Here is a 19,027-nt window from a genome sequence, read left to right as displayed (position 1 = left end):
TTTTTGTGTCTTATAAAATGCACACTGTATGAATTTCTGTATGTGTATATGTACACAGACCTCTCTATGCCTGTGTGTATATATATAGTGTATATATATATATACACACACATACACACACATATATATATACATCCATATAGGTCTATCTATAGCACTTGGTTTTGTATTTTCTACTATTATTACTGTAGTACATTCACATAATTAAAGCTTTTTCTATATATATTTATTTTATTTTTGGCTGCGTTGGGTCTTCGTTGCTGTGTGCGGGCCCCCTCCAGTTGTGGCCAGCCGGGGCTACTCTTTGTTGCGGTGCGTGGGCTTCTCCTTGCGGTGGTTTCTCTTGTTGCAGAGCACAGGCTCTAGGTGCACGGGCTTCAGCAGTCGCAGCACACAGGCTCAGTAGTTGTGGCTTGTGGGCTCCAGAGCGCAGGCTCAGTAGTTGTGGCACACGGGCTTAGTTGCTCCGTGGCATGTGGGATCTTCCTGGACGAGGGCTCGAACCCGTGTCCCCTGCATTGGCAGGCGGATTCTCAGCCACTGTGCCACGAGGGAAGCCCACATTCACATAATTAAAAGAGAAATGTTAGTGTACTTGGGGAACACATGCATAAAGTGATATTACTCATAGGTGCGCATAATCAAACAACTTTGGAGACCATTTCTGTGAACTTTAGGGATATAAATTTCATAAACTGCATAAAAAAGAGATGTTCTCTTTTACTGTCCAGAGCAATAAAATGAATGACAACTCAAGAATGATGGGAGGCTGTCAGAAGTAAAATGCTACCAATACAATCATAAATGTTCCTGGCAGGGAAGAAAAGGGCAGTCATTGTCACACTGGTGTGGTTGCACAGGGAGTTCTCCCAGGAGGTCAGAGTTTAAAAGAATATTTGATGATAAGGGAAGGGGAGGTCCAATCTAAGGCAGAACAAAGAGGCAGCCCCTTACTGAAAAAATAGTGTGAAAACCCTGACATTAAGGAAGTGCTGAGGTTTGCAGAAAATACCAAGGAAAACAATTTTAAAACAAAAAAAATCTCATGAGATACAATGAGAGTAAGAAAGAGAGCAAGGGAAGAGGAAAGGGAACTAAGGTTTACTGTGGACATACGTGTTAATTACTATACTATGTTTTCCCCTTAATATCTGCAAAATCCTAGTGAGACAATTATTATACATTCTACTTTATAGATGATGATGTAAGGAAACTGGGGTGTTACAGAGATTCATTAACTTGCCCAAGATCACTCAAGTAGCAACCAGTATGGAAAAGAGACTGGACAGAACCGGGCTACATCCAGACTCCAAAACCTAGTCTCTTTCACTACACAAGGGTGCTGGTCTAATAAGATACAGAACTTCCTCTCTTTCTTCCTCCTGCAAAAGCACTGCATGCCCATGGTATCTCCGCATCTTCTTTCAGTTATGCTGGGCTACATTTTTAATCATAGAGGAATCATCAGCATATGACCCCATCATTCCGGTAGTCATTCCACACCACTGCTGAATCTCTGGAATGTATTAAGTGAGGAGGGGCACCATAGAATACGACTCAGGCCCTCTTTTGTGGGAGCTCACATATAGACAAATAACAGCAACATAACAAAGGCGCCATGATGAAAGTGTAGAGGGCTGTAGGAGGGAGCCCTGGGAGTCATGAGGCACGGGTGTGAACATGGTTTGCTTTGCTTTCTTCTTGCCTATTGGGGGAATGAAGGAAGGGAGGGTAGAAAAATATGACTGATAAGGATGAAACCCAAGATACGTTAGAAAAAAGAAGCGGGAGAAGAAGATGACTTAAATTCACTCACCTAATTACACCCTGAGATACCTTAAAATATAAATATTTGAAAGCAAATGAACGTTATCCTGGTTTGCACAAAGCAGAAAAGGCAAAGTCCAAAACTCCAGGCAGATGCTGGTTACTGCTCCTTAGCACTTTTTAAATAACTAGTCATTAAACAGGTGATGTATAAGGATTTAGGAATAAAGTGGTGACTTCCAGGAAGAACTGGGTATAAGTTAGTATTTCTTACTTTTCCTCCTAGAAGCACTCCCCAAACAAGGAGAATATAAAGATACTGCAGACCACAGACCACATGTTCTGTAAAACTGGGAGAAAGATATATCTGCCATCTCCAACTTAGGTGTAAGGGCTGCAAAAGCACTTGAGATTGATTGTAAGCTGTATGGGAAAAAGTACAGAAGTGCAAAGAGGGGCAAGACAGTCCAGGGCCAGCACATCTCAGAAGGTACTTACACAAATACACTACCTGCAGATACATTTTCTGGAACACAAAAGCTTTATTTCTTGTAACATGATGTGCAGGAATTGGGGTGAGCAAGGCTACTGGGCAGAAATTCTCATGGAACTGGAACATAAAGAATTATATAAAGAATCACAAGAGGAGCCATATTTGCAGGAAGCAGTATGACTCTGTAGCAGCACAGAAGGAGAGAAAGTGTGAGTTGAGAACAACAGCAGGAAGACGGTCACATTTCTCCCCATCATAGGAACTTCTTTCTTGTAAATTGCTGTCCAGAAAAGTCTCACTAATTGGCTGATGAACAACCATAACATTAATACAAAGATGTTGTTAGAAAAAAAGCAGAAAAAGAGTAGAAATTTTACTAACAGCTAAAAAAACACACAATAGATAGATGATGGCACAAATTGAAAAATGTGAGCAAATATTTTGTTACAAATTTTTAAAACTGCAATGAAGCCCTTACCTCCATGAAGGAAGTGATAATGCTTATGAAGGAAGACAATGATGCACAAATACCGTAACTCAAGGCAGAGGAAGAGAACGATCTCAATGTACTGATATGGAAATGTATTCGAGATGTATTGTTAAGTGAGAAAATTAAGATGTAGCAAACAGGTATAGAATGTTGCCATTTAGGTATAAAAACAGAGGGAAAAGTATTCCTGCAAGTACAGTATTTTCTAACTGTATATCCAAAATGAAACTCTAAGAGATACACAAGGAACAGTTAACAGTGGCTTCACGCTGGAGCAGGAGGAGGGGAATGAATGGGGTCTGGCACCGGGATGAAGACTTTTCACTGTAAGCCTTTTTTTTTTGGCGGTACGCAGGCGTCTCACCACTGTGGCCTCTCCCGTTGCGGAGCACAGGCTCCGGACGCGCAGGCTCAGCGGCCGTGGCTCACGGGCCCAGCTGCTCCGCGGCATGTGGGATCTTCCTGGACTGGGGCACGAACCCGTGTCCCCTGCATTGGCAGGCGGACTCTCAACCACTGCGCCACCAGGGAAGCCCACTGTAAGCCTTTTTGTACATTTCTGTTGTGTACAGTGTAACTATATTATCTATTAAAAAATTAAACAGCCATTTAAGAAGATAGAAAGTTATGAAAACTAGAGATACAGCATAGTTTCAAAAAAGAATAGTAATAGCTGTGTCCAATAACTTTCATTTCCCTTTGTGGCAGTGTTATTGGACTGGGCAATGAGGGTGAAACTAGAGGTTAAGCTCATCTGGAATCACATTCAATAAAGGTTGGTTCACATTTCCTCTGGCCTGGATGGAGGAATGTGGGCTGGATATGAGCACAGGTGGAGGCATTTTGAGCTGCTTCCAGGCCAGATCCAAAGGGTGTAGATTAGGCTATGCAACTTTTAAAAATTTTTTTTGGGGGGGCTTTATTGAGACATAATTGAGATATAACGTCGTGTAAGTTTAAGGTAAACAACACATTGATTTGATACACTTACATACTCCAAAATGATTCCCACCATAGCATTAGCCAACACCTCCATCATTTCACATAATTACCATTTCTTTTTTTCTTGTGAGAACATTGAAGATCTACTCTCTTAGCAACTTTCAAGTATATAATACAGTATTATTAACTATAACCACCATGCTGTACCTTAAATACCCAGAACTTATTTGTCTTATTTCTAACATAGCTTTATATTAATTGTGGAATAGGCCTCTGAATCAATATCTTATTTATTTTATATTTTAAATTATACAGTACAGTTGACTGCCGCCCCCCTTTTTGCTGTACAGTTCTGTGAATTTGAACACATGTATAGATTTATGTAAATACTGCCACCACAATCAGGATGTTATTATTCCTTTGCAGTCACACTGTCTCCCCACCCATAACCCCTGGCAACCACTGATCTGTCTCCATCACTATAGTTTTGTCTTTTCAAGAAAGTCATACATATGGGATCATACAGTATGTAACATATTAAGACCGGCTTCTTTTGCTCAGGATAATTAGGCTATGCAAATTTTGAAGGAAGGTTTACACCCCGGGCTTCTCTCTGCTTAATACTTTTTAAATAAAAGTTTGCCTATTAAACTTGCAAATGATACAAAATGGTAGGACTCCCTAACATGCTACACAAAAAAAATTTTTTAAGTAAGATAATCCATTGGCTCTAGTAAGGATCTAAAAACAGCATGATAAATGCATAAGTGGAATAAATACAAAAACTTGAATTGAAGCTGACAAAAATCAGCTGCATACTAGAAGGGAGAAATGACTTAAAGGTCATGTAAAAATATACTTTTTGCTTTTAATAATCTAAACACTCAAGTAAAATGGCCCCTAACTTAATTTAAACTTTAAATTAACAGCAGCGTTCACTGTCGATTTGTAGCCAGCACTTGCCAGGACATGTATGCTGTCCTGTATTTAGTTTTGGAGAACTATTTTATTTTGTTTTTAAACATCTTTATTGGAGTATAATTGCTTTACAATGGTGTTAGTTTCTGCTTTATAACAAAGTGAATCAGCTATACATATACATATATCCCCATATCCCCTCCCTCTTGCGTCTCCCTCCCTCCCACCCTCCCTATTCCACCCCTCTAGGTGGTCACAAAGCACCGAGCTGATCTCCCTGTGCTATGCAGCTGCTTCCCACCAGCTATCTATTTTACATTTGGTAGTGTATATATGGCCATTACACTCTCTCACTTCGTCCCAGCTTACCCTTCCCCTTCCCTGTGTCCTCAAGTCTATTCTCTGCATCTGTGTCTTGATTCCTGTCCTGCCTCTAGGTTCTTCAGAAACTTTTTTTTTTAAGATTCCATATAGATGTGTTAGCATACGGTATTTGTTGTTTTTCTCTTTCTGACTTACTTCACTCTGTATGACAGTCTCTAGGTCCATCCACCGCACTACAAATAACTCAATTTCGTTTCTTTTTATGGCTGAGTAATATTCCATTGTATATATGTGCCACATATTCTTTATCCATTCATCTGTCGATGGACATTTAGGTTGCTTCCATGTCCTGGCTATTGTAAATAATGCTGCAATGAACACTGTGGTACATGACGCTTTTTCAATTATGGTTTTCTCAGGGTGTATGCCCAGTAGTGGGATTGCTGGGTCATATGGAAGTTCTATTTTTAGTTTCTTAAGGAACCTCCAAACTGTTCTCCATAGTGGCTGTATCAATTTACATTCCCACCAACAGTGCAAGAGGGTTCCCTTTTCTGGAGAACTATTTTAAAGGGGACATTGAGACCCTGCGTATTTCCAGAGGGAAGGACTTAGAATTTTAAACTATTTCAAAATCACTCTTATAGGAGGGAGGACTTGAGGATGTTAGCCTGAGGACAGGGAGACCAGGAGTATATTCGGTAAGATGCTCCTAATACTTGAACAACTGCCATTTGGAGGTTGGAACAGACCTATTTCTTTTGAATTCAGAAACATAACTAAGATCAATGAGTTGAATCTACAGAAGTATCAATAGATTTGTGATCAACAGCAAGAATAATTTTTTAATAATTAAAGATGTCTAAAGTAGAAGAGAGTAGTCAACAGTCAATGACTATATGGAAAGTCATAACCTTATAAGTAATTAAAGAATTATAAACCAAAACAACCAGATGCAACTTTAAACACTTATTTTGGAGTCTATTGGATTTGCAAAAGCCATAGAGACAGTTATCATCCAGTTTCAGGAGAGACGTGGAGAAAAGAGTTTGCTTATCTGTTGCTGGTATGAGTGGAAATTGGTGCAGTCACTGAGAAAGGTAGGATCTAGTAGACTGTAACATGTACCTACCCTTTGATCCAGCATTTCTATTTTTAGGCATCTCATTTAGAAATATTCATGTCACCGTGCAAGCTCTACGTTCAAGGATACTTAGTGCAGAATTGTTTGCAATGGCCAAAAAAAAAAAAAATTGGAAGCAACCTAAATGTCAGTGAATCAGGGATTTTTAAAAAGACATTATGGTATATCCATGTCCTTGGCTGTTCTGCACTTATGAAAAGAACAAAGCAGATCTATCTGTACAGATTCAGGACTTATTACTAAGCGAAAACTTAAGTTGCAGACTGCTAGTGTAACCTTCCTATAAAACAGTAACAACTCTACAGCGATGTTTTTGCTGGTACATGCACCAAAAATGACTTGAAAGGATAAAGACTAAGGGCTCACATCTGGGGGATGGGGTGAGGGTGGGAGCATGGCTGGACTCTAGACACTCTTGTAGTTTTCAACTTACATGTGAACATGTTTGGTTAATGTCATGAAAAAAATAAAGACTTTAGAAGTGGAAGGGTTGATTGGTGAGGTAGTGAGCTCTCTGTCACTGGAGTGTTTAAGCACAGGTCCAAGGAAGGTGGTGGGGGTGGGAGTGCCGGTAGGGAGGGAAGAAAGTTGGATGAGATGACCTCTGAGTACCCGTAATACCCTGAGAGTCCTTGAGCTACTCCTCTATGCCTTTCTCCGCTAATTCACCCAGGAAAAGCTCCAACAAGATGAAAGAAAATAGAGCCTTCTAAAAATGAGGTAAGTCAAAGTATTCACTGCTGAGACCTCGTGAGTCCATTACCAGAGAGAAGCAGCCGGTCCTGCCTCACACACCATGAACCACCCCTGCAGTACTTTCCCCCCTGCAGTACAGATCGATTTCCCAGTACTAAATTTGGGGATGTGTGGCTAGACAGATGGAAGTAAGGCCAGGAAGCTGACGTGCGTTTTAGAGCGCTTGATAATTCAAGTCTTTGGCAAGTGCTCCCATAAGCTGATGGATTTCTTTCTTTCCTTCCTTCCTTCCTTCCTTCCTTCCTTCCTTCCTTCCTTCCTCCCTTCCTTCCTCCCTCCCTCCCTCCCTCTCCCTCTGCAGTCAGGTGGGGAACACTGTCCTTGACTCATCTTAAGCTTTTCTTCCTGGCCGTGCTCAGTGCAAGGTGGCGTGTGCCCTGCAGGCTTTGAGGCTGAGGGCATCTCAGCAAACTCAGCCAGGCCTCTGTAAAGGCTGCTGTCCATTTCTGGTGCTGGAGTCTCAGGGGCCTGCCAGCTTCCTCTCGCTCCCACCTGTCAGCGCCCAGGAAATCGGCGGGATCCGTCGGTACTCTCCTGCTTACCGTTTATTGGCCACAAACAGCACTCTCCCTGAGAGGGTCTCTCCTTCCTTGGCAAAGAGAGGAGTCTGAAGAAGGCACCGCACCTGATACCAGTGAGTCAGAGGCTCAGTGGGCGCTGTTGACAGCCAAACTGTGACCCTGTGGGGCAAGGCAAGAGTTAAAAGCCAGTTAGGCTCCAGGCCCACATTAATGGATTGAACTGGGGACAAGTGGTTTTCATTGTGTATTAGCTCACGGAACACTTTTAAGATGCGAATAGCTCAATTTATTGAGCAGTTACTATGTGCTGGGTACAGTGCCAAGAGCATTATGTAATTAGCCCATTAAATCCTACAACAACCCTACGGAGTCAGGCCAGGCTTCAAACCCAGGCACTTGGTCACTCTATCAATCTGTATGGCTATGTCAAAGTTCATTAGAAGCCTGATAACAGCGGAGTTAAATTGGGAATTGATTTGTTGGAAAAGTCTGGCAGGGTGAGAAGTCTGGAGTGTAGCCTCTTACTGTCTCATGCCCACCTGTTCAGGGGTCCTGATGGGGTTTCTAGAAGCAAGAAAAACTACAGGGGCAGATGACCTCTACTGCCCTTCAAGCCCGGACATTGTGTGTGTGTCTGTGTGTGTGCGTGTGTGTGTTCAAGTTGATGTTTTTCATTTCATATGAAGAAGTGGGGACACCCTGCTGGTGCTTTGAATGCTAGGGTCACCTGTCCTGCGATTAGGCAGTGGTCATGGGCTTGCAGGTAGTAAGGTGCACACTGAACACGGGGAAAATTGCTAGAGAGGACATTTTGCCTTGAAGATTTTCGAGGGGTAATTTTACATAATTTAACTGCTAAGTAATATAAACCACCTTTATATCAAAATATATATTCAGCTGTATTACGGAGTAGAATGCAAGTGTTCTACAGCTTTTTAAGACAAAGCATTTAACTTCAAAGAGATTTCCCCCTTGAAGCAGGCGGCTTCACGCTTATCTCCCTTACGCTTGCAGAACAAATTCGTTTACTTGGGATGTTAGTGGGGGAGAGTCTGAGAAATAGATGCACAGATTCCTTGAACACACATGCTGTGTGGAATAGGAATGACTCGTACATTGTTTCCTTTCTCTCTGATTGTCAGCCCCAACAAGGTTTCCAGGGATCCCGGCCTCCCCTGAGTCCCCCAAGCCCCCTGAGCTGTATCACAGACCCAAAGACACGTCTTTCTCAGTAGATGCTATGGAGAGCCTGGATGTTTTTATAAGAAGTGGAGGAGAGTGTACTGTCAGTTCTCCTTCTGCCTGGTCGCTGGCCCAGATCAACCCTCACTGCTAGCTGGGACACATGGAGAAGCCTGGGAAGAGAGCAGGGGTGTCAGGAGGAGAGCAGAGACTTGGGGTTCATAGGAGCAGCGCAGCCCTTAAAAGCACACCCAACACTGACAGTCAACTAGTAGGTGGTCTCTCCCCTACAACTTGCAAACCTTTCCAGTAGGGGAGAGAGGAGTGCACAGAGGGGGAAGTTACCTAATGCCGCCTGCCTGATCATTGAAAAAGGATTCTAGACCGTGAAATGGAAACCTGTGAACCAACATGGGGGAAAGTATGATTTGAGATATGACTCAGATACAAGAGGTTCTATAACTAGGTGTGATGGAAACAATGCCAGGGGCTGGCCTCCCCCATGCCCCCATCTATTGTGGAAAAGAACAGGCTGGTTGATAAAGCACAGGCCCTCTTCTGACTCCTCCAAAGCCCAACACAACTGGCCTAAGAGTATTTTAGCCAGAATTGATATGGCAACTACGGAAAACTGTCTTATTTTCATTTCACTCTAAAATCTAAAAGTAACATTAACATCAGTGTTTATTTTCTGGAAATGTGGAGAAACAAATATTACGGCTGTTGAGCTTAGTTTTTTAAAACCTTTAAAGTTATGGGGACAAATAGCAGAGGATGGCATGGGAGAGAGTAGGTAAGGAAGGGGTATGATACCTACAGAGAGCCAACAAAGGCCACGTCGAACCAGAATGCCAGGCCGTGGATGAGGCCAGACTGCGCAATCTGAAACACAAACGGAATTTCTACTCTGCAAGGAAATAAAAAGAAAGAAAGAAAGAAAAAAAGAAACACTTGGAATTATTGTTGTTGTTGTTGACAGACATAATGGATACACTTGTGAGATCAGTGGGAACATTCACAGAACATTTTCTTTTTCTCTTAAGCGCTCTTGCTTTGGCAGCAAGATTCTCTTAGTGGGTGATTAATGCTTGGGTGATGCTGCACATTTGAGAATGCTGCTTCTTGATGAAACTCTGCAAGGACCAGCCCACTGTGCTGCAGTGACCCAGAACTCCACAGGGCGAGTGCAGCATCCGGAGCTGGGTTGGACCACTGAACAGGAGGATGACTCAGGACATAGCTGACAACCGTCCTTCCAGAAGCCAAAACATGGGCTGTGGCAGCTCCCCTATGCAGCTGTTCAGAAGGGAAAGGCTGCTCAGGCCCCTAAAAGATGAAATGGACCACAAGGGGGGAACATCAATCTCAGAAGGTCACTGTCATAGTTCATTTATTTTTCAGGGAGGCAATTTAACTTCCCACCAGGCTACAGCAAGAGTCATGCAGAAGTGGCCATCGCTGATGCCAAATGCAGAGTAAGTTGGAAGAGAAAGAATGTTGGAAAAGATACAACGAAATCTACAAGCTGGACCTGTTTTAGCTGTGGAACTTTGGTAAGTCACTTAATTCTCTGAGCCTCAGTTTCCTCTTTTGTTGAAGAGTGGCAAAATCTCTCTTCTACTTCCCTTTCACGGTTCTTGTGTGTGTCAAGTGGGAAAAAATGTGTATGAGAGTGCTTTGTAAATTTCAAAGTATTCCACAATTAAAAGATGATATTATTGGTCCACTGCTGGGGCTGTACTGCTCCAGGGAGACACATTTTAGTGAATGTGCTAGAGATTTTCAAAGGAAAATGTTATTTTTAAGATTGTTTGCATTTATGGTGCCTCCAAAGGCCTAACTTCTTCTACCCTGCAGAAGTCAAGAGCATTTCTAGAGTTTTCCATTATACTTGTCACGTTGAATTTGTTTGTTAATGCACTGTAATTATTTCCTCCCACTTTTGTAATTCCCCTAAACAGACCATGAGCTCCTCAACGAGAGACTTAAGAAATTACTTAATGTATCTGTGCAAGCACCAGTACAGTACCCAGCACAAAGTAGAATCTTAACAAACATTTGCTGAATCAATGCAACAAATGAATGAATGACATCTCTGAAACGCCAACAAAGACATAATTTTCAAAAAATTCCCTGACTCAGGAGGCAGCTCAGAGCAGCAAATAAAGCCAATGGAAGTCAATTTTGTCTTGACCTGTGGCAGTAATCAGACTTGTTCCCAAATGCCACTTCTCTTGCTCTGAGCACACAGCAGTATTGCATTCATCCACCCTCTTGTGCTTAGGTACTGCCACGTCATTTGCTTTGACCAATTAAATGTGAACAGAAGTGAGCTGTGTCATTTCTGGGCAGAAGCTTTTATTGTCAGTACATGCTTTGCCATGCTCTTTCTTCTTCCTCAGTAATCAGCCTTGTTACAGACAGAGGCTGCTGCACCAGCCTGATTGCTGGGGTTGGCGATGCTGCATGGAGCTAAAGCTGGTGCACATGAATAAAACAGTGTAGGGGAGAAAGGCCCCTGTGTTATCATAAGTCACCGAAGTTTGGTTTTGTTACTGCAGCACGCTCTAGCCAATCCTGACTGACAGAGCATCCTTTGTCCATCATGATCTCAAGATAGGTGATGGTTTGAGTTAGCCAGCTGTACCTTCTGAAGTCTGACTCTTGCTTCCTCGGTAGTCCAGGCAAATTATAACCTAGCTGGGTCTTACATTTCTTACCCAGAAAAAAATACAAATATCAATCTTCTCAGGCAGAAAAGGGTAAAATACTAATGAAAGGTCATCCGAAGGGGATTCATATCACCACCTGAGAAATGAGTCTTCATTTCAGAGTTTCTTCAAGTGGAAAAAAGAGGGCAAAAACTAACACTTACTGAGGGCCCTCTTTGAAAATGAGCCAGTGCGTGTAAAATTCTTAGCATGTTACCTACTATGTAGTAAGCACTCAACAAGGTGTAGCTCCTCTTCTGGTCATTATTGTGGTACTGGCCTGGGTGAGTGGTTAAAAAGCCCAGACTCTGGCCTTCTGAAAGGTTCAATACTCCCTCTAACACACATATTAATTCTGTGCATTTTACATAATTCTGTGTATGCAACTTACTGTTCCACTCTGCTTCATTGCTGTCATTGGTGAAGTGGGGACAAAAACAGTACCATCTGCATAGGGTTGCTGGGAGGATCAAATGAGTCATTATGTGTAAAGGGCTCAGAACAGTGTCTGGCTATGTTAGCATTAGCTACTACTATTTAATTTTTCTCACTCAATTCCTAAAGCAATCCTATGAAGGAGGCATCATTTCCCTCATTTTGCAATAAATGAAACTAGTAGTTGATGGACCATTCCTGTGTGTGACTCACACCTGAAACCTCTTCCCTGTGTGAGCTGTGGAACTCTGCCCTGAAGTTTGGGGGATGGGGGGGGTAGAGGAGATTTTAAAAATCAAGAGCAACATTGGTTGGTACCAACCTGTGGAGATCTGCCTCTTCTGCATCCATAAAGTTTACTGTGTACTTGACTGTCCGAGCCATCAAAATCCTAATGTCAAATGTGTCCTTGGGGAAAAAAACCAAAGATACCTTTCTATCAGAATAAACTGAACTCAAACAAGATTGCAGTCTAGCTTTCCTCCTGAAATTTTAAGTCAACAAGAGTTAGAATTTAGAGGGCATGAGCTTAATGAGTATGATATTAATAATACAAGCTCACAATTATTTCGTAAGCGCTTTATTTAGTAAGTGCTTTACTAGGTTATATCATTTAAACCTCACCAACGACTCTGGAGCAGGCATTTGGTGGTTTTTGGACCATCCAGAATTTACCTCCTCTCGACACTACGAGAAGTTCCATAGGAATTCAGTCTACCATCAGCTCCAGGTGTGGCCTATGATGTCAGATTGGCCAACGAAGAGCATTACTTTTCCCCTGAAGACAGGAATTGGCTCACAGATGGACGCAGGACCCAAGGTAGGACAAGCAGGCTCTATCTAAACTAATTCTGGGGGTTTTGCCAAAGTTATTAGGAAAAGGCAGGCTCTCCTGTGGGACTCAGAGTTGTAAGAATCTGAAGCTGTAGCTTCTGCTGCCATCTTGCTACCATGAGGAGAGATCCTGTCTAGGAACAGAGTAAAACCAAAGGAAATGGAGATAAGTGATGAGAATAGAAAAACCAGACCATTGTGACACTGTCTGAACTCCTGCAACAGGTCCCTGAAACAAGCTCTGTCTCCAGGCTTTGCAATATTTGAAGACCAATAATTTCATTTTAGTTTAAGCCAGTTTGAGTTGGGTTTCCTTCCACTTAAAACTGAAAGAGTTTCAGATAATGCAAACTTAAGTTGCCCAAGGTTACACAGCTAGATGGGACCACAACTGAAACCCAAATCTGTCTGACAACAAAACTCCTGTTCCAAGCTATTTATTATCCAAAGCGTCCCCTTTCATTATGCCTTGGGCCACTGGAATCAATGGGAGGATGTGAATTATTGAACAAGTATGAGGGCTGAGTATGTGCATGGGGTGAGTCAGGACGGTTGTAGAGTCAGAAGTTACTTACTAAAGGGCACAAGGAAAATCTCCTTGCTTTCAACAGTATCATTCTCTGAGAATTCTCCTAATTGCTCGGGAGATCAGAGCTGGAAAACTTGAAACACAGTGCTCCAAGGAGCTCTTTCTTTGCTTCTGTGATGGCTTAGCACAGAGCCTGAGAGCACAGTGCGTCCCAGATGCCTGAGTTAGTAAGTGAATGAATCAACAGATAAACACACGGGAAGAAAGAACACACTTACTACTATTGGCTGTCTGAAGTATTCGTCCACCGCAGCACCCTGGAGACTGGACAGGTTAACCCCGTAGAAACACTGCTGGTACCTAAAACAGGTAGCACGAAAAATCAGCATGTATCTGTCCTGCGTCCCCAAGACCCACAGAGCTGTGATGCGCTGCGAGGCTGCCTCACTGGTCCTCTAAGTTAGCCCTGGAGCAAGTGTGAGAAAGTGTGAAGGGCAAGGGGTAGATTAGAGGAAGAAACCTCTCTAGAGAATCTGCACTTGAACTGGGGTGGGGAGAGAAGGGAGGAGGTAGCTGAGATGGAGGAAATTACTTGTGGGGAGAATACTGACAGGGATATTTGGGGGCAGGAAGGCCTTAGGGTCCCCACCCTTGACCTCACACCACAAGGTGGCTGCCTGCTCCAGGACATGCCTTCCATGTCGCGAAATACAATTCCTTGGCCCTCTCATTATCTCAACCCAGAGCACAACTTGAGATCTCCAAAGCCTCTTGATACTCCCCCAACTGTTTTAGGAAACAGATTTCCCCTTTCTGTTCTTCCATAGCCACTGGCCTGCACCTTGCTGGCATTCGCCATGGTGGCCAACACCACTTAGAGTCACAAGTCAGTGACAGCTGTGTCTGGTGGTGAACTGGAGCTGACTCATCACTGGGCACATTTCCTCCCAATTCTGTGGTCAGGGACATCTGGACCACAGAAATGGACAAATTCTACAAGTGCTTCCTCCCCTCACTGAGCCAGATGTGAAGCGTCCACCGGCACATGACTGGTGCCTGGAGCACGGCAAGAACTCCCTGCCAGCTTGGCTAATGGTCTCGGCTCTCTACAGAGATCTAGGGTGTGCATTAAGAGTGGCTTTGTTCACACTCTGCCACTGACTGACTGTGTGCAGTGGGCAAGTCACCTGAACTCTGTGCTTCCGTTTCCGTATCTCTAAAATGGGAATAATTATAAGCTGACTTTGTAGGGTTTCAGTAAGGGTTAAATGAGTTACTATAAGTAAAGCACTTTAAGCAGTGCTGTGCATTTCGTTACTACTACATAAGTGTTGGCTATTATTCCCTGAACTTCACCTTCTCAGATCAGCACTGTGCACTACGGCAGTGCTTCCCAGTGTGACTGTGCCATGGGACTACTTGGAGAGCTTGTTAAAACTTCCAATTCCCAGGCCCAACTCCAGAAAGGCTTGGGGCCCTTATCACTAGAGGCTGAAGGCCTTTATCCCTAGATTGAAAAGAGTTTTCCCTACTAAGGGTGTGTGTGCACATGCTGTATATAGCCTGTGAATCAAATGGAAATTCAATTCATCAGTGTCTATCCTCCCACACTCCTACACCTGCTGACCTGCAGGGAAAAGAGAGAAAAAAGACACAGAATAATCATAAAAACTGGGGGCGTGCAGTTAGATTTTCAGTCAAAGTAAGGCTCTTAATCAGGAGGCGATGCCTCAGAGGCCCTCACGAGAGGCAGGGAGGCCTAATATTGTTAAGTCAACAGCTAATCGCCAACCTGCAAGCAAAACCCCATCCCCCAGAGCCTCTTACAGATCCTGAAGGGCTTATACCATTTCTCACCTCTGAGCCTTTGCCTATTTTCCCTCCTGCCTAGAATGCTCCTTTCCTTCTATTGCCCTATTAATTCCTACTCAATCTTTGTGACTCAGCTCAAATATTTCCATTTGAAAATGTAAAACCTGGTATTACAATTAAATATTCAAGTTTTAGGCACTTAAAAGCAGAAGTTATTCTTTTTCTTTCAGTGTATATTTAGCACTTAGCATGGGGCCTCGAATACTATTAGGGCTAAAGATATCTACGTATCTATCTATGCATTTAATGAATGAACGGAGAACTTGGTGTCCTAAATGGCCCTGTGTGTGGGCACTGGTGCCAATAAGGACAATGGGGAAACAGAAAATCATTCGCCAAAGTTTCTTTGGCTTCATCTCGTTTCCTAATCTCCTTCCATCAAGGGCCAGAGCCAGGCTGTCCACAGGTGAAGCCAGACTGCTGTGCATCACTTTATAAGTACACATTTTGAAAACAAGACTCCTATAATCCTAGAAAATGTTTGGAAACAGAACACTGTAAGTTCAGACGATCTTTTCAGTATTTAGAAAGAGAATGCAAGTTTTCTTGGGGAAGTAAGTCATTATCACAAAATTTTTTATTGGAGGGAAGGGGGGAGAGAGAGGGAAGGGGAAGAGAGGAGAGGGGTGGGAGGGAAGAAGGGGTGAAGACAGGCAAGGGGAGAGGAGTGGAGGGTCAGACAGAGACAGAGAACTTCCCAGAAAGCCCAGAAGGACTCAACCTTGACTGTCCTTGAGAATCCCCTAGAAAGCTTTTAAAAAGTGTTGATGCCTGGACTGCATCCCCCAAGTTGTGATTTACATGATCTGGGGGTGCGGCCCTAGCACTTGTTTCCAAAGCTCAACAGGTGATTCTAATGCACGATCAGGGTTGAAGACGACTAAGTTAGCTGTTCTAGAATCCTGGCCAAGTAGGTGAAAGAGAAAATCCCAAAGGCAAAGACAGCCCTCCACCTGGCAGTGGCGGAGGCTGGGAACTGCTCTCTATTCTCTGTGTACTGGAGTCTTTGCATTCAACCTCAGCTCTGAGAGGGGCCCAGGATGTGCCATTCCCTTTGTGTGTTCACTGCCAATTAAAACCCAGCAGCCAAGATCAGTGTGGTGCAAACGGGCACCATTCCTGGGGCAGACGGAGAGCTATAGGCAAAGAGCCCACTCCCTGGGTTTTAAAAACTTTCTGGCTGGACCATACTTCCATTTCTTAGAAATCTCAAATCTCCTGAAATGCATCATAAAATAATGAAAGCAGATGGGAGGTGGCACCTTTCTGGGTTTCCTAAGATACACTGCTGGGGGATGGATCAGGAAACGAATCTGTTGACTTGGAAGCTGGGGATAAGTTCCATTGTTCTCATCGTATGTGGGTTTTATTTTCCAAGTTAGCTTATGGCCTCTTTATGAGCGCATAAGGAGGAGTCTACATGCATGTTTTTCTCTTGACTTCAAATTTCAAGTGTACCTCCCTCTTCCTCTCCTCCTTCTCCACCGTAAGACATGCAACATCTGAAAAATCCTGCAAATACAGTCCAGAAGGAAAACAATCTTACAATAGCTACACCTGAACACACCCAGAGTACAGCAAAAGAGGCCACCTATTTACCATCCCATCAGCCTCTCTATGGTCTCCATGCAGAGCCGAGCTTGGAGAAGCATGCAGGGGAATCCTCCCTCTTGGGTCTCTTTTGTTTTTGTCTCTCCTCTAGCTCACCTTGGTCTTTTGTCCTTCCTCCTCCCACAATGTCCTGGATCTGTCTTAGAAGGATGGTGGTACTGCCCGAGGTTCTCTTGCAGAAGTTAACAGTGGGGGGTTTCTCTAACACACACACTCCTTTGTCTTGCTAATATGAACCACACTCTCGTAGCATAACTCAGATGCTTGACTGTAATAAAAATCTTTCAGAAACTAACACAACATTGTAAATCAACTAGACTCCAATAAAAATTTTTTTTTATATCTTTGCTTCCTCATTCTATTCTAACAAAAAAATTCACTCATCCCCATTAAATACTTCCTTCCTTTAAAAAGGCCAAAAAAAGAGAGAGAGAAGGAAGAAAAGTTAAGGGAGGAAGGAAAATCCTATTCTGCTGTTTGACAATTAAGCAACTTTTGGGTATCTTAATGGAATATGTTCTACCAGAATTAACAACCAGTGATATGCCAACCTGAGGAGAGACATATATAACCCTAAGAACTAGGAAACAAAAACGAGGATCCAAAAACGTCACCTAAGCCGCACACGATGCTGAGGATGCAGCGTAAGAGGGTTGCTGGAATGGCCTGCTGGGAATGCCTGGTAGGAGAAGGATGCATGCCTAGAAACAAACTGCAACTTTGTTTTATTTCTTATACATTCCTTTTATATAGCAGGACTTGAAGCTTGGCTCTTTTTAACAATTTTCTGCATCAACAGCATGCAGACATACCATTCTGTAAAGCGGTATCTATAAAGATGCTCAGCTCATTATGTCTCTGGTTTTGCTGGCTTAAACCCTAGCAAAGTGGCTTATATTTTACATGGGCTATATTTATATGCTTTTTTATTTGTAAAAATAGGGTTTTTTTAGTATAAAGGAGAAAGGGAAATGGGTGTACAGGCCTTAAAAGAAATCAAGCTTCAGACTGCCTCTTTCATTAAGAAAGGGAAAGCCTGGGATTCTGTAAAGGAATCCATGGAGCACCCCTCGGTGTACCAACATAAATCTAGACATTACTGGTTTGTATAAGAATTGGACCTATGGAAATGGATCAGAAGAAAAAGTGGATCAGTCAAGACAACTATGGTGGACATCTTTTGTTCATTCTACCCAGCAAAGAGTTGCTCTTCTTCTGATTACGGCACCAGATTTTCTTCTGAGAGGCACTTCTTCCTCACTCTCAGTTCTTGGGGTTTGGATGGTTTGACTCTGACTCTGCCCTCAGCAATAAATTCTGGCATGTAGCTGAGTTGTAGCCAATCAGAGTGTCTTATCTCTCTGGCCTTAATGATGGACTCAGGGTTAAGCATGTGACCCAAGGAAAGTCAAGTCTAAGACTTTTGTTCAAACTGTTGCAACAGAGAAGTGGACATGGAGCTATGAGTCTATAAATCTGGATTTGCTGGAAACCACATTGCTGCTATGAGGGAAGAGCCCTATCCAAGAATGGAGCTGAGCTAAGGGATAGAGAGAGACCTGGACCCAATAAGTGTCTGCGCCCTGGAAGCCATTTGTGCCTGAGAAGCTGAATCTACTCAGGCTTTTCAGATACGTTAGTCAAAAATATCCTTTTTTTTAAGCCATTTTAAAATTCTTTCTTTTGTCACTTAAAACCATAAGTGCCTTAACTAAAAAGAAAATAGTTAATAACAGTGTGCCATTATGTGTGCTATGAATATAATTCTGATGAATAGTTTTGCCTAATTCAGGGGAGTCCTAATTCTGTGAGTACAGAACTAAAGTGCTTTAGCTTAAGAGTGTATAGAACCAGGCCCAGGGATGATGAAATGATGTCTGCTGAAGTTGAACTCTGTTTGAAAATGGAGAGCTCTGATGCGAGAGGATCCAGAAACTGAAATAGTGTATCCCTGACTACACAGATCTGGATGTGTATGGGCCCAGTGGCAGAATACTATGAAAGAGCTATGAGTTTGACATAGGTTACAAAAAAGATGAATACAGAAATTGAGGCTTATTTCATGAGCAAAAGCCTGGTGAGTTCAAGAGCTGCAGACATAAAAGAGAACCAGAGGAAATATTAAGAAGAAATACTGGGTAGCTGAACGAAGGTTATAGTCCCAGGAATCACTGAATGTAAATGAAGTAAGGACAGTGGCATATGAAAGTCCAAACACAATTGTGCTGGTAGTATTCCTGCAAAAGTTCTCTGTGATACTTTGTGCATACACTTGACTTCCGACAAAAATCTGGTTGTATCTCACGGTAATTTGAAATATTCTTATTTGGTCCATATGGTATTCCTAAGAACCAGTGACTATCAGGGCCAAATATATTTTTGGGAAAGACCAGAAGGCCTAAACTTCTAGCTATACCAAAAGAACCTTTAGTAGAAATTTCAGTTTGGGGGCAGAATTAGCCTAAGAACAAACCATCCAGTGCCTTTGCAGTAGAATG

At 42.8% G+C, this 19,027-nt stretch overlaps 1 protein-coding gene across 1 annotated transcript in view; it reads right to left on the bottom strand.

Annotated features, from left to right (window-relative positions):
* The window catches only part of LOC101318339 (histone-arginine methyltransferase CARM1-like), a 257,249-nt gene that overhangs the window by 9,432 nt on the left and 228,790 nt on the right, over positions 1-19,027 (bottom strand). The window contains exons 8-11 of the mRNA XM_019934772.3: positions 13,325-13,406; positions 12,006-12,091; positions 9,355-9,444; positions 7,377-7,514 (exon numbers count right to left, since the gene is read on the bottom strand). Coding sequence (XP_019790331.3) covers positions 7,377-7,514; positions 9,355-9,444; positions 12,006-12,091; positions 13,325-13,406 — 396 coding nt within the window. The remainder of the gene's footprint in view (positions 1-7,376; positions 7,515-9,354; positions 9,445-12,005; positions 12,092-13,324; positions 13,407-19,027) is intronic.

The sequence above is a fragment of the Tursiops truncatus genome, chromosome 6, assembly GCF_011762595.2.
Source record: "Tursiops truncatus isolate mTurTru1 chromosome 6, mTurTru1.mat.Y, whole genome shotgun sequence".
NCBI lineage: Eukaryota > Metazoa > Chordata > Mammalia > Artiodactyla > Delphinidae > Tursiops > Tursiops truncatus.
This window is presented reverse-complemented; position numbering and strand designations above follow the sequence as displayed.